Below are 27,767 nucleotides of genomic sequence, written 5' to 3' on the forward strand. Positions count from 1 at the left end.
AGGAAGAAGGCTCTTTCTGGATTGGATCCACCATTATGATTAGAATCATCTCTATCAGAATCAAATGTCCTCAGTGATGTACCTCTGGAACAAGAAGGCTCAGGAGCCAAGCTTAGGGCTGCAATAAGTCAGAGTGATCATCTGGCAGGTGGAAATGCTCTGACAGTTAATGGAACTACATTTTCGTTAGAGTTGGAATTCACTGTGGAGTTTTCATGGCTTTGGATTTAAAGTTCTCTACAGTTTCAATGGCCTACTCCAGTACTGTTTTTCCATAAATCAGTTATTTTTCAGCACAATTTTATAGGTGATATTTTCAGGATACATGTAGAAATGCCTGTAGGGAAAGAGCATTGCTTGGAGCAGGAGGAGTCAAGTGCCATAGAAGGAAGATGAGTCAATGGTCCTAAAGTTCAGAGGCAGGGTAGACTTTTTCTTCATACTTTCTGTTCAATAAGATGCTTAAGGATGCATAAGCATTGCTTTGGTGTTCACAAGTGGGTTTACATTTTGTTCCCATTTGGTGTTCCAATAGTACCTGACACACATTGCAGGTGAACTATTTTAGGAGAAAACTGAAGCTTTCCAGGGAGGCCTTTCCTTGGAGGGAATTGCTACCTTGCAGGACTTCAGGCCACGGGGCAGGTATCGTCTCCTTCATTCACTATACTTTCTTTGGTAGAGACCTGATTGCATATAAATCGAATTAAGAACAAAAAAGGCTTTCTCTTTCCCTATTGCAAGCAGATATCTGCTTTCATTCATGAAATTCTCTTTACCAATAACAGCAAACTATTAACTAGTTTAGAGTTTGTGATTGCTCCTGCAGTTTGGTCCATTTCCCTTCTCTTAAGTTCAAGGGATAGGATTTTTTTTTTTTGGCTTGCCAGGGCCTGAAGTCAGGGCCTTGTGCTTGTCTATTCAATGTTAGGCCTTTTTGTACTTAAGGCTATTTTTCAGATTAGCACTGCTTTTTTTGCCTGGGTCAACCTCACACTGAGATTCTCCTACCCATCTATGCCTCCTTTATGGCTGGAGTCACAAATTAAAAGCACCAATCTAGCTTATTGGTTGAGATGGGGTTTTGGCTATCAGTTTGTGTGTGATGGCCTGGATCTGGGTTTCTCTCAATCTCTACCTCCCTTTCCTCTAGAAATACTAGAAGCCAAGAGGAATAGGTAGAGAGAATAGGGTCAGCAAAGGGCTACACATGAGAAGCATTAAAGACTATATACACAGCAGTAGAAAGTCCAATGCTGTTAAAGGAAAAGATGCTAAGGTAATAGAAACCAGGGTAGGGGAAGAAGGGTGTGGCAATAAGACTCAAGATGACATGAGGCCATGATATAGACGATATGGGGCCCCAAATGCCAGGCCGAGGGTATTCCCTTAAAGGTCTAATCCTTAGGTACCTTCACCCAAGGTGAGTTACATCTGAGGAGTTTCATAAGATTCTAATATTGAAGGTGGTATGTCTTAGGGCAAGCCATGCCTACTCAGACTTTCAGTATCTTGTCAGGGCATTTGGCCCTCATTCTTTTGTGTTCTGTTTTTTCTTTTTTTCCCTACTCAGAATCGTTGTGTTTCTTTCTACTTATTTGTCAGTTGAACAATATTCTTCTTCCTTCTTTTCTTCTTCTTGTTCATATATATTACTAGTTCCTAGGACTAAACACAGGCTATTTGTAAAGAGTTCTTGGAGTAGATGACAAGGACAAAGTCTCTTCATACTTTACATTTACATCATCCACTTGAACTGCTGAAAAATGTGGTCTCTCATGGCATCCTGAAATCCCTTAAAAGTGCTAACATATAAATATAGTTTTTAAGAAAAAGGAATAAACTCACAGAATAATGGAGGAGCAGAAACATGATAGTAAGTTTTGAAAAGAAAGGAAAAGAACCAAAAAGAAATGAACTGACAGACCCAGAAGAGTAGAGAGGATTGCAGAAAGAGCTGCAGGGGAAGAGGGACCTGGAGGCATCCTTTCCACCAGGCAGAACCCTAGAGAAGCTCTGCGCACAGAATTGGTAGTTAAGCAAGACAGTGGTAAGAAAGAGGACTGAAAACAGCCAGAGGGGGCATCATTAAGTCAGTTTACCCTGTAATTTTGGCTATTTGGTCCTCATACTCTTCTCCCAAGATCTCCATCCAGTTCCCAATGCCCAAGTAATGCAGATGATCTGTAACAAGCATTTCACTTGAGGCCAAAAGGAAAAGAAAATTTAGAAGAGAATTTAATAATATTTTTGGAAAAAAATGGCTATCAAGGCACTTTCATTCTCTTTGCAGTCCCTCAAAAGAAGGCCAACACCCTTCATGCACCACAAGTGAAAGGCAAAGATCAAGGGCATGGTCTGACTGTCCACAGTGCTTTGACTCAGTACTACCTACATAGCCAGCCACACCAAGACAGCCTCCTAGGATAAAGGACATTGTTCATTGTTTATATTTGAGACATATTCAATATTGGAGAAAACCAACAACAAAAGAAAAGTAGGTACACACACATATATACACATGCACACAAACTCACAGATACATACATCCACACCATGCATCCAGTGAGAATATGAAAGGAAACATTGAAAATGTTTTAATTACTATCCTTGGAGATAATAAAACAACATCCAAAAGCAAGATAAGATTTCATAATAAAAAAAGACCTCTTTCAGAGTTGTAAGAACTCTTTGAAGTATAACATTGATGATACACAAAATTCAACACGAGGACAAGGTCAAGGAAATCTCTGCACATAAAACTCTATGTGTAGGACTTCCAGGAAGACGGTGGAGGAGCAGCAGAACCCTAGCTAAGCTCCCTCCAACATTCCAGTTTTACCACTCCAGAGAAACTTTTACTCCTAGAAAGACATCCCAAGTAAGTTATAACAGTACAGGGATTCTGGCCAGGAAGGAAAAATCGACTTTGCTGGCCTGAAAGCACATATTTGAGCTCTGGGTGGTGTCCCACCACCACGCCAGTGCTGGCGCCAGCACAGTGCCCAACATTCTGCACACCTAAAGCACACAGAGGTGGCCAGGAAGAAATCCTCCAGATGGTGGCAGACAGACCTGGATCTCAGGCTGAACATAGATGGGCTGAAATTGCAAAGAAAGCATAAGTACCCCACAAAGACATTCTCACTCGTGCCCACAGAGCAGCTTCTGGAAGCTAGCCCTTGCCCCACTGCCAGAGCAAAGTGCCATCTTTGACACTGGCATAGGGTCAGACCAGATTGGAACTAAAGCAGGCCTGGGTAAAGCGAGGACAAAGGGGCCATCTTTGAAAAGGGAAAGAGGGACTGACCAGTGAGAGCCAACTACGCCTAGGAGAACGCCCCCTGCCCAGGTGGGAGTCACATCCCTGGCCGCGGCTCACAGACTCAGGTGAACTCAGCCAGAGGTGCCATGCCCTGCCTGCCAGAATTTCTAAATTAAAACCGAAATCAGCGAGCAGCTACCGGCGGCAAGCAACAACCAGATGGGAGAATAAACAGTTCCCGAGACAGATAAATGGCCCCATCACAGAAGAAGCCCAATTCCCAGCTGGAAACAGAGCTGAATTCTATAGCCAGCTCCACCCAGGAGACTGCAAGCCCAGGAGGGAGGGACCTCCCCTAGGCAAGCAACACTCAACTAGGTAAACCAGGCCAGAGGCACCCTGCCCTGCTGAGTCCACAGCTTATTCAGAGCCAGGCATTAAAGGCAGTGGTCCCACAGTAGGTGGGAGGAGCCACAGTTCCCAAAACTGTTCACATCCCCCATCTATTGAGGACACTCAAGTCCTACCTGTAAGCTGTGCAAACCACAGAGCCCCAAGATTTCACTAATGGGGGAGGAGGGTCAAAGCAGATCCACCCCCTGCAAACTAAAAGCAAGTTAAACCATACAAGCAGCAGGAAAATAGACTGCAGACCATCGCAAGGAAACCAGACTGGAGAAAGCCCACCCAAACAAGGAAGACTCCATTTTTTAAAACATTTTTTAAACTTTTTTATTTTTCATTTCTGAGACATCGTTTGTTTTTTGTTTTCCATTTTTATTCGTTAGTTTTATTATTTTTTTGTTTTTCTGGGTGTTTTTGATAATTTTTTTGTGTTTTGTCTATTTGTCTTCCAGTATTTTTTCTTTGTTTCTCTCTTCACATTCCCTTTCTTTAAAGTTACTTTCCTATGACTAACACCGTCACTCATTTCTGCTGACTCTCCATTGTCTATCATTTTTTTTTTTTTTTTTTTTTTGGCCAGTCCTGGGCCTTGGACTCAGGGCCTGAGCACTGTCCCTGGCTTCTTCCCGCTCAAGGCTAGCACTCTGCCACTTGAGCCACAGCGCCGCTTCTGGCCGTTTTCTGTATATGTGGTGCTGGGGAATCGAACCTAGGGCCTCGTGTATCCGAGGCAGGCACTCTTGCCACTAGGCTATATCCCCAGCCCCATTGTCTATCATTTTAACCTTGTTCTTTCTACTGATTCTACTCTTCTCCACATTTCCACGTCACTGAAACTAAATAAAAATAATCATCCCTCACCATACATTTTACTCTATTCTCTTCACTACCTCTAACTTACCCTCCTGATTTACTTACAGGACCTCCAGACTCCACTGAACCCTGGTTATTGGATAGAGGGTATCCCTGTTCAATCCGAGTGAATCAAAGGGGTTCATAGAGAAATCAAGCCAATCCAAAATGAACTTAATATAAGAACAAAAATTGCTCATATGGTTGTAACAGTAAATAAGTAACTACTGAATACAGGGATCAGGATTGGTTGTTATATTGAAATTATATTCTTTAGGAACACCAAATGTAATTTTATATACAAGGTATACAAAGTATCTATATATGATTGTGAACTTCTAAGATTTACACAACAGTGCTTGGTAAGGTCTGCTTTAGGTCTTAAATCGTGCTCACAGGTGCTTGTAGATTGGCATTCCCAATCCAAATGGGCAGAAGAAGCAAAAGAAAAATGACAAACAATGGAGTCTCATCTCCCACTCAAAACAAGCAGAGCAGTCAATCAAAGACATAGAAGAGTACCCTGAAAATGCTCTACAAAGTCTACTGATAAAAATGTTAAATGAAAAGTTTGAATCTCTTCAGTCAACTATTCTAGAGCGTGAGGAGGCAAACCGAAATTAATAGAGAATTTCATGGCCTCCACAAATAGAAAGATAAATGAACTTCAAGATTCAAATGTAAAGATAACTACCCAGCTAAAAGATTTGAGAGACAGCACTCAGAACCAAACTAATGAAGTAAAGAAGTCCATGCAGGACCTAAGAGAAAATTATAGCAAAAACATGGAAATCATCAGGAAAGACCAGTCAGAAGGAAAAGAGATTCAAAATCAAGTAGCTAGCCTACAGTCCAGACTAGATGAAGCAGAGGATTGAATCTCAGGAGCTGAAGATTCTCTAGAATATATGGAGAAAGACAATACAATACCAATACAAAAAAAAATACAAAAGCAATCCATTCAACAAAACAGATCACTCCAGGAGCTCCAAGACACAACCAGGAAGCTCAATTTAAGGCTAATAGGTGTCGAGGAAAACCTAGAGAAAGAAGTTGATGGAATAGGCAACTTATTTAACAGGATATTAGCCGAGAACTTCCGAAATATCCAGAAGGATAGACCTAACAGATACAAGAATCTTTTAGAACCTCAAACTGACCAGACTAGAATAGGACATCCCACGGACACATTGTTATCAAAACAGGATCAATAGAGTCCAAGGAAGGAATCCTTAAAGCTGTTAGGGAGAAGAAAACAATCACATATAAAGGAAAACCAATAAGAATTACCTCAGACTTCTCAGCAGAGACCATGAAAGCAAGGAGAGCCTGGAATGAAGTATACCAAACACTAAATAAAAATAACTATCAACGAAGAATACTGTACCCAGCTAAACTCTCATTCATAGCCAAAGGTCAAATAAAATCTTCCACAATAAGGAAAAACTGAAACAATATATCTCCACCAAACCAGCTTTACAGAAAAACCTCAAAGATGTCCTATACAGGGAAAATAATCAAGATCCCAATACAGACAGAGAAATGAAACCTAAATAGTAAACATCAGATCAAGAAATGGGAAGACACAGCTTTTAACAAGATATCTATAATGAAAGGAAAAAATGATCATCTCTCAATCCTAACTCTCAACATTAATGGACTTAATTCTCCAATCAAACGACATAGGCTCATAAGTTGGATCAAAAATCAAGATCCATCTTTCTGCTGCCTCCAAGAGACACATCTATCCAGCAAAAGTAAACATCTTCTAAAAGTGAAAAGTTGGAATAAAATCTAACAAGCAAATGGCCCCCATAAGCAGGCTGGCGTTGCAATCCTAGTATCAGATTAAATTGACTTCAAACTAAAAATGGTAAGAAGAGACAAAGAAGGTTACTACATTCCAATAAAGGGATCTCTCCTACAGGAGGATATAACCATCCTAAATATCAACACACCAAATACAAGAGCACCCAACTTCATCAAACACTACTGACTCAAAAAACACTAATAGACCAAAACACATTGATAGTTGGGGACTTTAACACTCCACTATCACCTCTGGAAAGATCAACATACCAAGAACTGAATAAAGAAACCACAGAACTAAACAACTGCATAGACCAACTAGACTTAATAGACATCTACAGAATATTCCATCCAGCAACAACTGAATACACATTCTTTTCAGCAGCACATGGAACATTCTCCAAAATAGATCACATCTTAGGGCACAAAGAAAATCTGTACAAATTCAGAAGTACCAAAACCATTCCCTGCATTCTCTCAGACCACAATGGAATAAAATTAGAGCTCAACTCAAACAGCCACTGCAGAAAATCCTACAATACATGGAGACTAAACAACACACTGCTGAACCATCAGTGGGTCATTGAAGAAATTAAAACAGAAATTCAAATGTTTATGGAATTCAACCAAGATGAGTACACAAAGTACCAGCTCATTTGGGACACAGCAAAGGCAGTACTAAGAGGAAAATTTATAGCTCTGTGTGCTACACCACACCAACAAACTAGAGAAAGAGCAACTTAACAACTAAACGAAGCACCTTAATCTCCTCAAAAGACAACAAGCCAAACCCCAAGTCAATAGATGAAACAAGTAATTAAAATCAAATCAGAATTAAATGAATTAGAGACAACAAAAACATTGAACGAATGAACAAAACAAAGAGTTGGTTATATGAAAAAATTAACAAGATAGACAGACGCCTAGCAAACCTGACCAAAAAAAGAATGCAGCACACCCAAATAAACAAGATCAAAGATGAAACAGGTAACATCACCACAGAAACAACCAAAATTCAGGACACAATAAGGGACTATTTTGCAAACATTTATGCCAACAAATTTGAGAACCTGAAAGAAATGGACAATTTCCTAGAAAAAAATTGATATCCCCAAACTCAACCATGAAGATTTAAACCTTCTAAACAGAATCATACCTAGATTGAAACAGCAATAAGTGATCTCCCACCCAAGAAAAGCCCAAGTCCAGATGGATTCACAGCAGAATTCTACAAGGCTTTCAAAACAGAACTCACACCAATATTTCTCAAATTATTCAATGAAATTAAAAGAGAAAGTTCACTACCACACACATTCTATGAAGGCAGTATAACCCTCATCCCAAAACCAGGCAGGGACTCATCACGAAAAGAAAACCATAGACCAATTTCCCTGATGACAACTGATGCAAAAATTCTCAACAAAATTCTGGCCAATCGACTTCAACAGGTCATCAAAAAAATCATACACCATGATCAAACTGGATTCATCCCAGGTATGCAGAGTTGGTTCAATATACACAATTCAATTAATGTAATCCACCACATCAACCACAGCACGGAAAAGAACCACATGGTTATATTGCTGGATGCGGAAAAGGTGTTTGATAAAATCCAGCACCCATTGATGAAAAATTGGTATTCCAGGGAACATTCCTGAATATAATCAAGGCAGTTTATGGCAAACCAACAGCACACATAATTCTAAATAGTGAAAAGATAAAACCATTCCCTTTAAAATCAGGAGCAAGACAGGGATGTCTGCTCTCTACCCTCCTCTTCAACATAGTACTAGAATTCCTAGCCAGAGCAATTAGGCAAGAAGAAAATATAAAGAGGATCCAAATAGGAAAGGAAGTTAAACTTTCTCTCTTCGCAGATGACATGATCCTATACCTAAAGAACCCCATATACTGTACTCCCAAGCTACTAGAGCTGATCCAAAACTTTGGCAAAATTGCAGGATGTAAAATAAACCCTCAAAAATCAATGGCCCTTCTATATGCTAATGACCTGAAGACTGAGACTGAAATCAGGAAAGCAACTCCTTTTGCAATAGCCTCAAAAAACGTAAAATACCTAGGAATAACCTTAACCAAAGAAGTGAAAGACTTCTATGATGAGAACTTTAAAAACATGAAAAATTAAATAAAGGCAGAACTAAGGAAATGGAAAAACCTCCCATGCTCCTGGATTGGGAGGGTTAATATAGTCAAAATGGCAGTATTGCCAAAGGCCATCCACAAATTCAATGCAATACCCTTTAATATCCCAACACCATTTTTTAATGAAATAGAGAAAGCAATCCAGAAATTCATATGGAACAATAAAAGACCCCGGATATCGAAAACAATCCTATGCAGAAAGAACAGTGCTGGAGGAATTACAATACCCAACTTCAAGCTGTATTATAAAGCTATAGTAATAAAAACAGCTTGGTATTGGCACTGGAACAGGCCTGAAGATCAATGGAACAGAATTGAAAACCCAAAAATGAACCAATAGAACTATGCCCACTTAATCTTTGATAAAGGAGCTAAAACAATAGGATGGAAGAAAGATAGCCTCTTTAACACATGGTGCTGGCAAAACTGGTTCAACACCTACAGCAAACTAAAACTAGATCCTTATATATCACCCTGCACCAAAATCAATTCCAAATGGATCAAAGACCTAGAAATTAAAACAGATATCCTGAAAACACTAAAAGAATGAGTAGGAGAGACACTTGGGCTCCTTGGCACAGGACAGAACTTGCTTAACAAAGACCCAGAAATGCTACAAATCAAAGAAAGGATGGACAAATGGGACTGCATCAAACTGCAGAGCTTCTGCAGGGCAAAGGACATGGCTTGCAAGATCAGTAGAAAGCCCACAGATTGGACAAAGGCCTCCTATCTAAATATATGCAGAACTAAAAAAATGACATTTCTCTGAAACAAAACTGCAAAGAATCAATAGCTCCCTCAACAAGTGGGCTAAAGACTTAAAAAGAGACTTCTCTGATGAGGAAATGAGAATGGCCAAGAGACATATGAAAAAGTGCTCTACATCACTGGCCATAAAAGAAATGCAAATCAAAACAACATTGACATTTCACCTCACCTCATTAAAAATATCCTTTATCAAGAAAACTAACAATAATAAATGTTGGAGGGGATGTGGCCAAAAGGGAACCCTACTTCATTGTTGGTGGGAATGTAAACTGGTTCAGCCACTCTGGCAAGTGGTATGGAGATTCCTCAGAAGGCTAAACATAGAACTCCTCTATGATCCAGCAGCACCACTTTTGGGCATCTACCCAAAGACCACAAATAAGAGCACACTAAAGCCACCAGCACAACAATGTTCATCACAGCACAATTTGTCATAGCTAAAATATGGAATCAACCCAGATGCCCCTTAGTAGACGAATGGATCAGGAAAATGTGGTACATATACACAATGGACTTTTATGCCACTATCAGAAATAATGACATTGCCCCATTCATAAGGAAATGGAAGGACTTGGGAAAAATTATACTAAGTGAAGTGAGCCAGACCCAAAGAAACATGGACTCTATGGTCTCACTTATTGGGAATAACTAGTACAGGTTTAGGCAAGTCATAGAAGAGCATCACAAGGCCCAATAGCTATACCCTTATGAACACCTAAGATGATGCTAAGTGAAATGAACTCCATGTTATGGAAACGACTTTTATATCACTGTTGTAATTACTTTCTACATGCCATGTGAAACTGTAGCTTCTATTGTTGATTATCCTCTTGTATCCCCTTCCTTTGGTTGTACCTACACTATCACTGTATCTTATCTGTGTACATTGGAAATTGTATATACTGGTATTAGAACTAGGAAAGTGAAAGGGAATACCAAAATCGAGAGACACCGATAAAATGACAAACAACTACAAGAGCAATACTTGCAAAACTGTTTGGTGTAAACCAGCTGAACAACTCATGGGGGGAGAAGGAAAGAGGGAGGGGGAGGGAGAAATGAGGGAGGAGGTAACAAACAGTACAAGAAATGTATCCAATGCCTAACGTATGAAACTGTAACCTCTCTGTGCATCACTTTGACAATAAATAAGTAATAAATAAATAAAAACCCCCAAACCTCTACATGTATGTGGGTATACTATAAATTAGGTACATAGAGAAAAAACCACAGGTGGCACTCAGACCTAAAACCCAATATGTTACCCACAGGAATTCTAGAAAGAAACCAAGGAAACTTACAAGAGCTAGAAGTCACATGCCCAAACTGGAATTACTCAGTATTGAACAGTGTGAAATCATATGGCTTATTCAGAGATGAATGCTAATGAAATTTTGAGAATCAAGAATAAAGAATGCGGGGCTGGGGATATGGCCTAGTGGCAAGAGAGCCTGCCTCGTATACATGAGGCCCTGGGTTCGATTCCCCAGCACCACATATACAGAAAGCGGCCAGAGGTGGCGCTGTGGCTCAAGTGGCAGAGTGCTAGCCTTGAGCAAAAGGAAGCCAGGGACAGTGCTCAGGCCCTGAGTCCAAGCCCCAGGACTGGCCAAAAAATAAAAAATAAAGAATAAAGAATGAAAAGTTTCCCAGCTGAAAATTTTTACAAAATGAGGAAGGAGGGAGTATAAGTGATTGTGATCCCCACCTGGGATACCAGAGAGCAATTTTACAGACCCCTCCTCGTTTGCCTTGGCACTGGCTAGCTGACATCTTTTCAATGGTGCAAGCATGTTCTGGAACAGGTAGTCAGAGCTCAATATGTAAATCCAAAGAGAATTCAAGAGACAGGATCAGGGTTTTTTTTAAATATAACTGGCTAGAGTCCCACAAGAAATAACTTTAATCCCTTTTGAGACCCTGCTGCCAATTGACCTAAGGACCTCATACTAGGCCTCACCTCTCAGAGCCCTGCCTGACTTCACTGAGTTGACCATTGAATAGAGAGATGGGAAATAAAACATTACACTATTATTAAGTGCCAGGATGTGGGCTTTGGGAAGGTTTCCTGAGGCCCATACAGGAATTTTCCAGGGAAAAGCAAGAGAAATGGTAATTTCAAAGGCAAAGTACAGAAGGCAAAGTACACTTGAAGTCACAGGTATGAGAAATAGCATCACTGAAGAGTTGCAAGTTATTGTCTGTTTGGAAGGTGATGTTTGGAGATTCAAGTTAATTGTAGAGGCTGTAAAAGGGCTTTGTAAGCTCGTCTAAGGATACAGAAAACCAAATCTACCAAAAGCTTGGTGACTACTGACAGGGGTAGACTGATGGGAGTGACTTGCTTCTTGACTTTCTTTTTGGCCTCAAGTTAAATACCTGGCTGGCTACATGGTGGTCTGATGGATACTTCAGACTGGTCTTGATTCCAACCTCATACAACTACCCAGCCACATCACACTGCCACATGGACAACCTTTACTTGTGTTGCTTTTCTGTGCATCTTCTGGGCAAACTCCCACTTCTTCCTAAAGTCCTGGTTCCAAAACCCCCTTCCCTGGGAAACCTTCGTAGTTCCCATCATTTTATAACTCAATTGTTCTCTCTCTGTTCTCATGGTATTTTACAAATACCCCCTTTACATTAATTACCATCTCCCATTAGGATAATTTATCTATGTGATTTTCTTCTGTCAAGATTGTGGGATCTGCTCTGAACTTTTCTCATCTAGCACACTCTAACACTTAATGACTAATAATTGCATGACTGTGTGATGAATACTTGAATCATATTGCTGTGATGACTCAGAACCCATCATGTTTTGGGGCAAAGAACCCTTCGCTGTTGTCTTCTCATTCCAACACAAGCCTGGCTGACAGATCATGTGACATGCAGGTGAGGGACCAGTGGCTGACTCTTCCTGTTTCCCAGGTGGTGCAGCTGGAGGAGCTGCTGGCAGTTCGACACTCCGTGTTTGTAGTGGGTGGTGCTGGTACCGGCAAGTCACAGGTGCTGAGATCTTTGCACAAGACCTATCAAATCATGAGACGCCGGCCTGTCTGGACAGATCTCAACCCCAAAGCCGTCACAAATGATGAACTCTTTGGCATTATCAATCCAGCCACACGAGAATGGAAGGACGGTAAGAGGGGTCTCCAAGGAGAAAATTTCTGTTACCCCCAATGCCTTTTGGGCAGAAGTGGCATGAGGTCAAAAGACAGATTGAACCGATCCTTTTCAGACAGCAGAAGGAGATGAGGTGAAAGGAAGAAGCCACTATTGGCTAGAGGCAGAGCCTTAGCTTATCAGATTTTTCTCCCTTCTCTGAGTCCTCTTTTAGCTGCCTTTAGTACAGTGCCTTTAGAGAGGATAAAGCACGGCAGGCACTCAGCTGCAATTTGCTTTTCTGTAGCACATATGGGTTTAAGTCATGCACAAGATAGGGAAGTTGATGTCTTGTTCCCAAAGAAATGGTGCAGGCCAGCCTGGCACACCGGACACTTCACACTTGTGGCCACTCTCCCAGCAGTTATGCTTCCCAACACTGCCCCTGTGCTAGGGGCCTGTTGATGCTGGGGATATCATGTGAGTCCCAGAAGGGTTCCTAGGAGCATGCTCCCTCCCAGACTATCTCAGCACACTCCAAATCCATATTCTGTCTGTGCTCTGGAATGAAGAACTATCCATTCCCTCTTAGTTTCAGTGTTTGACTCAACATGTCAAGGTCAAACCACCTGGATTCCTTTAACTTAGGACCTTTGCTCAAGAACTAGAATGAGGTAGTTAGTGAGCAGTAGCTCTAATTTTTATTTCACTGATTATTAGCAACATTTCCATCTTATTGGTCTTAATATTTTCCTCTTTTGTGTTTGGTTTCCTTTTGTTATTTTGGCTCAGTGTATAAATGTGACAGTATTGGGATCTGAACTCAATGTTTGTGCTTTTGCTTGGATTTTTTTTTTTCCCAAAGCTGGAACTCTATCACTTGAGCCACACCTCCACTTCTGGCTTTTTTCTGGTTAATTGATGGCAAGAATCTTTGAGATCTATCTTCCTGGGCTGGCTTCCATGATCCTCAGATCTCAGCCTCCTATGTAGCTAGAATTACAGATGTGAGGGAACAATTGATAGATAGATAGATAGATAGATAGATAGATAGATAGATAGATAGATAATGTTTCAAGTCTCCCATGTAGCTGAGTAGTTAGCATTATGAGTACCTAGGATTATGAAACCAGATGGGACAGAAAAGTCTTTGAGACTCCATCTCTAATTAATCAATATAATGCAAATTGAAGGTGTGGCTCAAGTGGTTGAACACCAGCTAAGAGAGCTCAGCCCTTATTTCAAGCTCAAAAACACAGACAGACAGACAAATAGACACACACACACACACACACACACACACACACAAACACACACAGAATACATTTCTAACATCTATCATTTTTATAGACACTTTTATGGGTTTTATATTTTCTATGGCATATTTTAACCAAGAACCTTTTTAAAAAAGGAAATTATGTGTGTCTAGTCTTTTCAGCATCTGGGATTCCTATTTCATTTATAATTCTTTTTAATTTTCAGGTGCATATATAGTATCATAAATTTGGTCAATAAGGATTCTTTTTACATTAACATTTTTAAATCCATCTGGAATTTATTTTGAGGCTTAGAATGAGTTTGGATAAAAATCTAACTTTATTTCCTTCCAGATGGATAATTGATTGTGCCAGTACCATTTATTAAGTAAAGTATCTTTTCCTTCTGCTTTCAAACACTACCTTATTACGTATTAAATTCCATACATACTTAGGTAGGATTCTAGGATTTTCATTGTGCTCCACACTTCTGTCTATGTGATCTTATACCAACATCATCTATTTCAATTAGAATCATTTTTAGCAGATTTTTACTATCCAATGAGCTAAATTGTTTCTCGATATTTTGAGATAGCCTTAAACACTTTATTTCTATATTAAATCTAACATCATAAACTTTGTTGAAATCCTAATTAATGTTCTATTAAATTTGCATTTTATATTTGGAAAAATTGACAAAGAAGACATAATAAGAATCTGTATTCATTGAGCAAGATCATTTCAAAGTAAGTGGGATATAGCATTTAAGAAATTAAATGGAAAGCTTGAGTAAGTAAAAATATGGTGAGTTATCTTATTAAACATTCTTTTCAAAATTAGATCGCTCCAGTAGACAGAAACCTAAGTACATACACTGAGGACTTTGGAAATATATAATCAAACTCAGTATAACACGTAGTTATAGAATTTTGAACCTCATAAGTTTTGTTTGAGGAAAGTTCTATGAGCCAATAAACTTGGTCACAGAGGAAGCTATATTGAATTCAAAATAATCAATTTATAAACCACATTCTGTGGCAATGCAAGAAGATTAGAAATAAGCAAGAAAATAGCCCCAAATAATTCCACTACTTGCATATCAAAACAAGATCTCTATTCCAGACCAAAATTAAAATTAAATTGCAATTCCTTCAGCAACCAATGAAAAGAAGAAGAGGTCATACAAGACATGTGGAGCACATCTGGAAACACACTAAACTGTGTTCTGAAAAGTTAATTGGGAGTAAAAGAAATTAGCTTCTATATTAAGTTATTACTCAAGCTAAATCTGAAGAAAGGGATGAGAGGAAAGAAACTAGTGAAGATAAAATCTGAAATTGGCCAGAAGAAATTTAAAAAAATAGGAAAGACAAATATAAATATTGGGTTTTTATAAAGACCAATAAATGTATTTGTTGTGAGAATGAGTAATGGGGGAAACGTTAACTATATATATGTATATATATATTACATATATGTGTGTGTACATATATATTATATAATTAGGGAATTCAAAATGATATAACAGCATATTCAAGATTAAATTGGAAGAGAATATCTATTTAGATAGCATGTATTTGACAATCTGGAAGACATAGATGAACCCCTTAGTAAAAATTATAAAATGAGGGAAATGGATGGATCTAGAGCAAATCATACTAAGTGAGGTAAGCCAAGCTTAGAGACATAAATGGTACATATTTTTTCTCATATATGGAAGCTAGATCTAAAATATAACAACATGATAGCCTATACAGGACTCTAAGCATTCATAAACAGTCTAAAGGAATACAGGAACACAAAGATATAACTTTCCTAAACATTTAAAATACTATTTATTTAAATAAACTCCAAGAAATGGAAACATGTTTTTTGTTGTTGTTTGTTACTGTTGTTGTTGGATGTAGTGTTTCTTTTTGTTTGTTTGTTTGTTTTAGGGAGATAAAGGAGGGGCTGCAGAAAGTGAGGGAGAAAGGGTGAACAAATGCAATCATGTTATTTGGTATACAGTATGTGGAAAATGACTTGAGTATTTTGGTATGGATAGGAAGGGGAAACTGGGGGAAACAAAGGAAGCCGTGACATTGTTAAAAAAAAAACAACAAGAAATATACTCATTACTTGGCTTATGAAATGATAACCCTTCTGTACAATACCTTAATAACAACAATGCAATTCTTTAAAAACAATGTTAACCTTAATAAAACAAAAATATATAAAATAGTAATATTTTCTCATTAAGTAGAAAACTTAAGTAAACTTACAAATTTACAGATAGTTCAAAAACAAAAATGAGATCTTTCATATATGTGAATTTATATACATGTGAATTATAGTTCTAAAATCATTTTGTGAAGCCATAATAATCTTAATATCAACTTTTATGTAGAACCTGAAATCACAAGTCAACTTTACTGATTAATATAGATTCAGAAGTTCTAAATAAAATATCAGTAAATGTAATCCAACAGTTTGACCAAGTCAAGTCTATTCAGAAGTGTAAAAATGCATTTATTATTTTTGGAAAATAGTTACAAAAATACTGACAAATTAAGGCAGAATGTAATTTGATCTAATTAATGCATACTTAAAAGTTAATAGTCATTCCTACTGAAAAGTTCTAACTAAAGTAGAAATTGAATGAAACCCTTAACTATGAAAAATACTTTATACCTCAAGCTAAAAGGAAAATGAACTCAAAATCACTATCAATAATAATATATCAAAGCTATTTCCATTCAAACCAGAAATCACTTGGGAGGCCTACTATCAATTCATAGTCAGTAATGTTTCCAGGGATTTTAGGAAAAACAATAAAATTAAAAAATGAAATATATGGTATAAATTGGAAGAAAGGAGAATATTTATTGCTTACCACATTCTGCAACTATAAAAACTTGAATTATGACTGAATAATTAATAGAATTAGTAAAACTAGTAAAATCTAGAATTAATAAAAATATATTAAATGTAACTGAAAACTCTAGTAGCTTTTCTCTATACTAGAGATAGCCTGCTAAGAATGGAAATACAGGAAGGTGGGGAGGGGATCTTACAACCACAATAAAACTATGAAATGTATACAAATGTATTTAACCAAGGAAATATATTTGAAAATCTGTAACATTTTATTATGGACATAGAGGAGTATCTGAATAAATAAATGAAAAGGCATATAATATTATTGGCTAGAAAAGTTTAATAAAATAAAATTTAATTTTATCAAATTTATATATGAATTTCAATGTGATGACAATAAGATGCAATTGAGTCTTCTCTCAAACCCTATCCTGGGCAAGATTTTCTAGGCCTGCAATGACAAAGGATGAAATTTTTGTATGCAAAAGCTTAATGTGTCATTCTATCATACCATTACTCTGTCATCCTACAGTCATAGCTGAAAAGATTTGCTGGGTCCTTTGCCACTTAAAAAGTAGATACTATCAGGCACCCATTACTCTTCTTATTCTTGTGGTTCTTGCTGGCATTCCAAAGTTGTTCTGAAGCATGTTGGGCCCTAAGTTCTTTAATAGAGCAAGATAAAAAGTCAAGTCTAATCTGCTTCTTGAATGCATGCTCTTTTTGAGTGGTATAACCATGTTGGGGGGTGGGTGGGTGGGAGAAAGCTATGCAAGTTGGTGGTGAAAAGGAAAATAAGTCACCCATGATTCCTTTTAGGACTGTTTTCTTCTATCATGAGGGAGCTTGCCAATATCTCCCACGATGGGCCCAAATGGATCTTACTGGATGGTGACATCGATCCAATGTGGATTGAATCATTGAACACCGTCATGGATGATAACAAGGTATCAGAGAAGGGAAGGGAAGTCCCCACACCATCCTCAGCATGACACACAATGGCTAAGCTAGAACATGCCACTCTCACTGGTGTCTTCAACAGACAGATCAGACCAATCCCCACCAGCAGCCCTGGCCTACTTCAATGCTATTGCCACTGCCTGCCCCACTTTTGACAGGATGGTCATTTCCTTCAAACAATCATGCCTATAATTCATTTTATATTTAAAACTGAAATTTAAGTCATTTCTTCCAATCTTTTCTCTAATACTTTTCAGTTTCATACATAAGGAAACTATAGGTTCAAAACATTCTGAGCTTATCAAATGACCTCTAGGGATGTAGATATCTATCTGTTGGTAGTGCATGGTATATTTTCAATAAACAATGAAAAGTAAATGAATGGAAGGGAAATGGCTACTAAGCTAGTAGCTGTTCCTAAACTTGTTCAGAAAGCTTGTCCAGATTGGAAATGTTAAAATGGCCTCCGCGTTCATAGAAATCATTAGAATAAATGTATGTTCCCTCCCAGTGGGACTACTTAGAAGGAAGAGCAGTAATATGAAACTGAAGCTCTTTTCTTTTTCCTTTTTTTTTTTCCAGTCCTGGGCCTTGGACTCAGGGCCTGAGCACCGTCCCTGGCTTCTTCCCGCTCAAGGCTAGCACTCCGCCACTTGAGCCACAGCGCCGCTTCTGGCCGTTTTCCGTATATGTGGTGCTGGGGAATCGAACCTAGGGCCTCGTGTATCCGAGGCAGGCACTCTTGCCACTAGGCTATATCCCCAGCCCTGAAGCTCTTTTCTTGTAAAGGTTTTATTATTCCAATATGGTCTAGTTCATTAAAATTATTGACATCAACTTTAGCTCTTTTTTAAATTTATTAATTAAATTTTGTTGACAAGGTGTTCTGCAAAAGGGGCACAGTTACATAATAGGGCAATGAGTACATTTCTTGTTATATCTTACACCTTCGTTTTTCTTTCCCTTCCTTAGATCAGGTAGGCATATATATACAATACCCAGTGTACCAAAAGCATATGCAGTAGCCACATGGCATACACCAAAAGAAATTCACCTAGGACTTTAAATATAACATCAACAATAGAGTTTGCTTATCCTTGTCTTATATGATCATACCATACATAGCTTTTGAGCTATTGTGTTCCACTGATAGGTCTATTTTAGAACTTTTTCTTTTTTAGTAGTTATTTGGTTTTAGTTACATAATGTAAGGCCACTGACCCAAACCTATGGGAAATACCATTTGACAAGAAGTTTTTTTGTTTCACAGACCTGGTCTCTACTGTCCCCCCTCCCCCACCCTAACAGTCATATATCAAGGAGACCATGCCCTTTTGTTTCTGTGTTCTAGGCTTGTCTCGCTCAACATCATTTGTTCAAGTTCTGACCATTTCCCTGCAAATACCAATATTTTATCATTTCTAATCGCTATGTGGTATTCCATTGTGTATAGGTACCACATTTTTTGGATCCATTCATCTGTAGTGGGACATCTGGGTTGTTTCCATATTTTGGCTATTGTGAATTGTGCAGCAATAAACATGGATGTGCAGATGTCTTTATGATATCCTGAGACCTGTTGTTCACGATAGATGCCTAGGAGTAGTTTGGCTGGGTCATAGGGTATGTCTATGCTGAGCTTTTTGAGGAAACTCCATACTGTTCTCCAAAGTGGTTGTACTAATTTGCACTCCCACCAACAGTGGAGAAGGGTTCCTCTTTCCCTGCATCCCCTCCAGCATTTGTTGTTGCCTGAGTTCAGAGTATAGGCCATTCTAACTGGAGTGAGGTGGTTTCTCAGGGTTGTTTTTATTTGCATTGCCTTTACTGCCAGGGATGTTGAACATTTCCTCATAAGTTTCTTTACCATTTCTATCTCTTCTCCTGTGAAGTCTCTCTTTAGCTCTTTTGCCCATTTAATAATTGGTTTACTGGGTTTGGAGGGGGTTGGTTTTTTGAGTTCTTTGTAGATGATGGATATTAGGCCTTTGTCTGTTGCTATGCTGGTGAAGATCCTTTCCCATATGGTTGCCTGTCTTTCTAGTTTAGTGGCTATGTCTCTAGCTGTGCAGAAACTTTTTATTTTGTAGTAGTCCCATTTGTTGAGTCTCTCCCCTATCTGTTGTGCCCCTGGCAGTATATTCAGGAAGTTCCTTCCTGTGCCTATAAGTTCTAGTGTCTTTCCTACTCTGTCCTTCAGTAGTTTCAAGGATTCCGTTCTGATGTTGAGGTCCTTGATCCATTTTGAGTTGCTCTTGGTGCATGGTGATAGACCAGGGTCTACTTTGAGTTTTCTACACATGGCTGCCCAGTTTTCCCAGCACCAGTAGTTGAAGAGGCTATGTGTTGTCCATTCTTTGTCTTTAGCTCCTTTGTCGAATATCAGCCAACTTAAGCTCTTTAAATAACTTTTTAATCATAATTCAATACACACCTGAAGAGGATAGAGTACTGGGAATAGAGAGAGAGGATACGGACAGTGGGAGAGACAGAGACAAGGAAACACAGAGACATGCAGATTATAGAAAACACTAATAATTAAAAAGAAGGCTGCACTGTAACTGATTTTAGTACCCTGGATACTGTATATATGTGTATTGGAACTAAGCAAGGGAAAGGAAATACCAAAATTGAGAGAAAAACGATAAAAAGACAAACCAAAGCAACATCAATACCTACAAAACTATATGGTGTTAACTAATTTTACAACACATGGGGGGAGAGGGAAATGCAGAGGGGGAAGGTGGGGGGAAATGAGGGAGGAAGTAACAAGTTGATTAAGAAATGTACTCACTGCCTTACTTATGAAACTGTAACTCCTCCGTACTTCACTTTGACAATAAAGAAAAAAATACATGATAAAAAATCAAAAAGAAGAAAAAGGTTGTAACCATCCTGTCTTGTTTCTGTAACAGAACACCGGCGATTTAGTGATTTATAAAGAAAAGACACTTATTTGCCTTTTATTTCTGGAGACTGCAAAGTCTTAGCATCAAAGGGTTGCACCTAGTAGCAAAACAAAGAGAAAACTTCTTTCTCCCATGGTGAAGGGCAAGAGAGCTTGCATATGACAGCAAGGAAGAGAACACAATGTTGTTGTAATAAGGTCTAGTTTTACCAATGCTCTGGGTGAAACATAAACACCCTAGCATGTCTAAGGCTTGACTGAAAGAATCGGTTACTCAACCACCAGCTGACACTGTATCCTTGCTGCTTTCTAACTGCTCATCCCTCCCATGTCTACAGGTGCTGACCCTGGCAAGCAATGAGAGGATACCTCTTAACCCCACAATGCGGCTGCTCTTTGAGATCAGCCACCTGCGCACAGCCACACCAGCAACTGTCTCCAGAGCAGGTAAGGCCCTGGGGCTAAAATTGCTCAGTGGAGGAGGATGCTTCTAGCTGTACTATTCTTGTTCTGCTGGCTCTGGAGGAGGATCCAAATATGAGCTACAGCTACTCCTCCAATGCCCTGGTCTGTGACAGAACTCATCCATATCCACAAAAGCAAGGAAGTACCACCAAGCCAGGGCAGCTGTGACTTTGTTCATTAAGAAATATGGCAACAGGAAGGAAGATAGTCCTTGGGCTGCACAGCAATCCATTCACACAGAAATGTCTAGGCCTAGACTACTTTCTAGGCCAGTTCCAGCCTCCACATCAGTGAAGGTGACCAAGCATTACTACTTCTCATTAACTTCACTTTCCTTTCTTTCTCTCCCCCTCTTTCTCTCTCTCTCTCTCTCTCTCTCTCTCTCTCTCTCTCTCTCTCTCTCTCAGTTCAGACACTAGGGCATAAAAAGAACCTATTTAGCAAATAATCGAAGAAGTAAAGAGTACAATGGTAGCTGCTAGGGCATATGGGCAGGTAAGAATGGGGGAGACACACATTCAGTGGGTTCAAAGCTTCTTTATTCAGCATGAGTAAGCTCTTGAGCCATGTTGTACCACACAGTGCCTATAGTTGACCATTTTGTGTACTTTGAAGATTTTATCAGGGAGGTATACAACAGGTAGTGTTCTTAGCACATATATACATACATACACACATCTACATACAAAAAGAGCAGAAGAAATTTGTAGGAGTAGTGGCTGGGTTTTTATATTACTTTAGTTGTGGTGCTGGTTTCTACAGGTCATTCTATATCCAAGAAGTCATATACATTTCTTTAGGATAGTGTTTTAGATTTCGATTATATATCAGTAAAGATGTTAAAGAGTGTTTTTTTTAATTAGAAGAAAAGAAAACTTTTTGATCTCTGCTATCATGTCAGATTTCTTCTCTAGGCCCTCTCAGCATGGTAAACCCTGCTCAGGAGAATTGCACCCCACTTAATGCTAATTTCCTAGGGCTAGTGTAACAAGTGTAACTAATTGCCATGAACTCAGTGGCTTTTAAAGACACTTAAGTACCCACACTCATTGCTGCACTATTCACAATAGCTAAGTCATGGAAACAGCCTAGATGCCATACAATAGATGAACAGATCAATAAGAAGTGATACCTATACACAGTGGAACTTTAGTCAACCATTAGAAAGAATAAGATCATGTCATTTGTAGGGAAATGGATGGACCTAGAACAAATCAGGCTAAGTAAGGTAAGTCAAACTCAGAGACAAAGATTACATGTTTTCTCTTGTATATGGCAGCTAGATCTAAAATAGAACTGGACATGATAACCTATATAAGACTCTAAGCATTCACAGAGTAATACTAAAGGAGGTTTTCCTTAGGGAAGGAACACAAAGGTGTAATTTCTCTGAACATTTAAAATATTATTTATCAAAAAGAATAGAAGACTGGGAAGATGACACTGTCACAATAGGGAGAAACTCCAACTCGGTCCAACCAAATAGTGATCTGGTAACTCCAACACCCAATGCCCCATCAAGAGACTGGCAACTCCAACAACCAGAACAAACAGAGAAACACAGGAAATGAAAAAGAACAAAGAAAGAAAAGCCTATAATGTGCATGGAACCGGAAAATCTCCACAGTCCCTTCCCCACCCCAGCCCGAACAGAGCCAGGCTGGGAAAGTGGCCCCAGTGCTGGCAAATGGGACTGCAGATCGTCTGCGACCACAGAAACAATAGCAGAAAAGTCCCAGCACGAGTGCAGAGACCAGACAGCAGGAGCTCCACGGGCCCCAAACTGCGTGCAGACTGGACCTAGCCAGATGGCGGTATGTAACCAGCAGCGCGTGACCAAACGGCCAGGACCAGACAAGAGCAAGGGAATCAGGCGTAGCGGACATGGAGAGCCACGGCTGCCACCACCAAACAATCGCCACACCCCAGCCCGGAAAAGCCCACAGTAGGAGAGCTGCCCCTCAGCAGCAATACTCAATCTGAGAGGCAAGCTTTCTTGACCCACATCAACTAGCGGGGAAAGAATCAAAGAAGAGAAAAGCCTCCACTCCACACTGAATCAGAGACCCATGAATCCCCAACAGGGGTCCACAAGGGTCAGCACAGTACAGCGGCAGAGCAAGGTCCCACACGGAAAGCCACAGAACCTACCCACCCCTAACTATGGTGAGGGTAACCACCTTGGCAACAACCGAGATGGTCATGCTCACTCATAGGGCAGTAAAGTTGAACAGCCAAACTCAAACCCAGAGCCAGGGTACAAAAAAGTCCCCCCACTGGTGGACCAGTGGGAACCAGCACAAAGCCAAGCCAAGGCCACCACCTACAGGCCACCAAAAGGAAGTGCAGGAAGCAATCAATAACTGCTTTACTCCAGATGTATAAATCACAAAGAAATATTACAAATTTCATGAAAGGTCAAGCCAACATGCCAGCTCCAAAAAGCAGTACAACCGAAGAGAAAATGGAGAATAAAAAACAACTGAGGCTAAGATAGCAGAAATGATCGAAAGCCTCAGGAAAGAATTCGGAAAACAATTCCATGAATTTAGAATGGAAGTCTCGAAGGACATTCAGGAAGTCAAGAAAAAAATGGAAGCAAAAATAGATACAGTCTACTCCTCCGTTAAAGAAGACCTTAATATCCTGAGAAACAAAATGCATGAAAAAATAGATTCAAAGCACAACTCATTAAAAGAAGAAATTGCCACAATGAGAGCTGATCTGGCAACCATAAACAGCTCACTCGCCTCAATGCAAACCACACTCAAAGCCACATCACAAAGAACTGATCATCTTGAATCTCGAGTTTCTCTTTTGGATGATGACTCAGCTGATAAGGACCAGAAGATTACCACATTCCAAGAAACTGTCAAACTCCAGGACATGCTAATCCAGGAGATAGTGGACAGAGATAAGACATAGAATCTGTGTATAATCAGAATAGATGAAGGAAAGGAGTATCAGAGAAGAGGTATACAACACATATTAAATAGAATTATTACAGAGAATTTCCCCAATCTCAGAAGGGAAAACCTCACCCAAATAACAAAAGCATATAGAACACCTGGTAAACTGGACCCTAGAAAAAAACACCCCCAGACACATTATAATCAAGGCCTCAGATCTCAAAAATAAGGAACATATTCAGAATGCAGTCAAAACAAAGTAAGAACTATATTACAATGGAAAAAAAATCAGAATCACGGCAGACCTCTCCACACAAACTTACAACACACAAAGAGCCTGGAAGAACACAATCCAAGCCCTCCAGGCCAACAACTGCCAACCCAGAATTAGATACCCAGCAAAATTAGAATTTGCTTTCGAGGGAAAAACCATATCCTTCCATAGCAAAGAGGAACTAAAGGAATATGTGAATAAAAAACCAGCCTTACAGCGAATTCTAAGAGGGGAACCCCACCCAACAGAAAATGTACAGGACCTCCAGACAGAAACAGAAAGAAACTAAAATAGCCAGAGCCCAACAGGAAGAGCAGCTTAATAAAGACAAGAAAGAAGGGAGAGGAGGGGCTGGAGATATGGCCTAGTGGCAAGAGTGCTTGCCTCGTATACATGAAGCCCTCGGTTCGATTCCCCAGCACCACATATACAGAAAATGGCCAGAAGTGGCGCTGTGGCTCAAGTGGCAGAGTGCTAGCCTTGAGCAAAAGGAAGCCAGGGACAGTGCTCAGGCCCTGAGTCCAAGGCCCAGGACTGGCAAAAAAAAAAAAAAGAAAAAGAAAGAAGGGAGAGGAAACACAGTCTAACAGGAAAATGGAAGGGAAAAAACCATACCTATCCAAGATCTCTTTGAATATAAATGGTATAAATTCTATAAAGAGGAGCAGACTGACAGAGTGGATCCGTAAACAAAAATTGCTATCTGTTGTCTTCAAGAGACCCATCTTACAGCAAGGGACAAAAACAGGCTCCAAATGAAAGGATGGAGCAAGATCTTCCAAGCAAACGCACCTACCAAAATGGCAGGGGTAGCCATCCTGATTTCAGATAAGCTAGACTTATTAACATCAGTTCAAAAAGATAAAGAAGGGCACTACATTTTAATACAAGTAAAAATCCAGAATCAAGATATCACGGTGATAAATTTATACTCACCGAACAAAAGAGGCCCTAAATATGTCAAACAAATTCTTTCAGAACTACAGAACAAGATAGACTCAAATACAATCATAGTGGGAGATTTTAATACTCCACTCTCTCTAAGAGACAGATCCAACACACAGAGGATTAGCAAGGGAGCTGAAGACCTAAGTAACACCATATTCCACATGGATCTCACAGATCTGTATGGAGTTTTTCACCCTACAGAGACCCAATACACCTTCTTCTCAGCATCCCATGGAACATACTCCAAAATAGATCATGTCATAGTCCACACAAAGAACCTCAGCAAATACAAGAGTATCCCATGTATTCTATCGGATCACAGTGGAATCAAGGTAACCCTCAATAACAAAGGATACCACAGAAACTACACAAATACTTGGAGGTTAAACCCCTCACTGTTATCTAACACTTGGACCACAGAGCAATTTAAGGATGAAATTAATGAATTCATACTCCACAATGACAATGAAAATACATCACAGTGAAACCTATGGGATACAGCAAAGGCAGTGCTGAGGGTCAAGATCATTGCCCTCAGCACACACATTAAAAGGATGGAACTAGAACAGGTAAATAACTTCATGATGCAGCTAAAAGGACTGGAGAAACAAGGAAAAATTGAATCTAAAACGACTAGGAGGAGAGAGATCACAAAGATCCAAGAAGAGATAAATCTGATTGAGAATAGAAAGACCATTCAACAAATAAATAAAACTAAAAGCTGGTTCTTTGAGAAAATAAATAAAATTGACAGACCCCTTGCAAGACTTACAAAAAAAAAAAAAAAAAAAAAGAAGAGAAGAGACTCATATCTGTAAGATCAGGGACTCCACTGGAAAAATTACAACAAATACACAGGATATTCAAACAATCATAAGGAACTATTTCCAGAAACTTTACTCACTAAAGAATGAAAATTTTACACAAATGGATCAATTCATAGAGAAGTATAAACTGCCCAAACTGATTCAAAAAGAAATAAATCAAATAAACCAATATTGTACAGCGAGATACAGGGGGTAATCAAGAACCTCCCAACAAAGAAAAGACGAGGCCCAGATGGATTCACCAACAAATTCTTTAAAACCTTTAGTGAGGAGCTAATACCAATACTCCTCAAACTCTTCTGTGAAATAGAAACAGAGGGAGAAATGCCAAACTCATTCTATTGAGCTAATATTATACTCATCCCCAAACCAGGCAAAGACCCAACCAAAAAAGGGAATTACAGGCCAATATCACTAATGAACACAGATGCAAAGCTCTTCAACAGGTATTAGCTAATAGGATGCAGAAACTGATCAAGAAAATTATATATCATGATCAAGTAGGCTTCATCCCACAGCTGCAAGGATGGTTCAACATCTGCTGTCAGTGTCTCAGCCCCCAGCACTCTCCCGGCCTGCGGGAGAGACGGGAAAGCTCGCCCCAACTGGGGCCGGCCAAGAAAGGAGAAGGGTCCACGGACCGCCCGCAACCAGCCCCTCCTCACTGTGGGACAATCAGACAGAGTCCGGGAGAATGTCTGCACAGTTCTTACTTTACTGGAAGAGCTCTGCTCTTAAAATAGGTCAGAGAGCGGCAGGAAAGTGAGGGGTTACTTGCACCTATCTAGGGATGGTGAAGGGTGGCCTGAACTATCCATCAAGGGTGGAGGGCCAAGGGACCAATCCTAAGAGGCAGCCTAATTCTACATCACAGTCCACAGGACCGCCTCCGGGTTCATCACCAGGCGCCATCTTGGCCACACATGGTCCCAAAGCTGGGAGGCGGGGCCAGCTAGAACCGCCTTTTCGGGTTGCGACCTAACAGCCACGTGGCCCCAGGGCTGGGAAAACACGTGGGGCCAACTAATTGCCTCTTAATAATGCAAGGCATCCAGGCGGGCGTACCCCACAATCCGCAAATCAATAAACGTAATTCGCCACATCAACAGAGCTAAGACCAAGAACCACATCATCATCTCAGCTGGTGCCCAAAAAGCCTTTGACAAAATGCAACACCCATACATGTTAAAAGCCCTGGAGAGAACAGAAATAGAGAGAATATTATTTAAAACAATAAAAGCCATATATAACAAACCAACTGCTAATATCATATTAAATGGGGAGAAACTAAAACCATTTCCCCTAAACTCAGGAACAAGACAAGGATGACCACTCTCCCCGCTTCTATCCAACATAATGCTGGAATCCCTAGCCATAGCAATAAGGCAAGAGGAGGACATCAAAGGGATCCATATTGGCAAAGAAGATATCAAACTATCCTTATTCACAGATGACATGATCTTATATCTAAAGGACCAAAAAAAATCAGTCCCCAAACTCCTAGACCTAATAAACCATTTTGGCAAAGTGGCAGGATACAAAATCAACCCACAAAAATCAGCAGCTTTTCTGTACACCAGCAATGTACAAGCAGAAAAGGAAATTATGGAAATAATACCATTTACAATAGCTTAAAAAAAATAAATTACCTAGGGATTAACCTAACTGAAGACGCGAATGACCTATTTAATGAGGACTATAAAAATCTTAAAAGGGAAATCAAAGAGGACGCAAGGAGATGGAAAGACCTCCCATGATCATGGGTGGGCAAAATCAATATAGTGAAAATGGCCATATTGCCCAAAATGTTATACAAATTCAGTGCAATCCCCATCAAGATCCCAGCTACATTTTTCACTGAAATAGAAAAAAACAACCCATAAATTCATATGGTACAGCAAAAAACCTAGAATAACCAAAGCAATTCTAGGCAAAAGAAGCAATGCAGGAGGAATCACAATACCAGACCTCAAGCTCTATTATAGAGCCAT

The 27,767-nt window shown here is 39.6% G+C and overlaps 1 protein-coding gene across 1 annotated transcript in view; it reads left to right on the forward strand.

Moving 5' to 3' along the window:
- Dnah9 (dynein axonemal heavy chain 9) overlaps positions 1-27,767 on the forward strand; it is a 349,492-nt gene that overhangs the window by 140,326 nt on the left and 181,399 nt on the right. Inside the window, 3 exon segments of the mRNA XM_048365947.1 lie at positions 12,197-12,407; positions 17,305-17,432; positions 20,692-20,800. Coding sequence (XP_048221904.1) covers positions 12,197-12,407; positions 17,305-17,432; positions 20,692-20,800 — 448 coding nt within the window.

This window comes from Perognathus longimembris, chromosome 17, assembly GCF_023159225.1.
Source record: "Perognathus longimembris pacificus isolate PPM17 chromosome 17, ASM2315922v1, whole genome shotgun sequence".
In the NCBI taxonomy this organism is placed as follows: domain Eukaryota; kingdom Metazoa; phylum Chordata; class Mammalia; order Rodentia; family Heteromyidae; genus Perognathus; species Perognathus longimembris.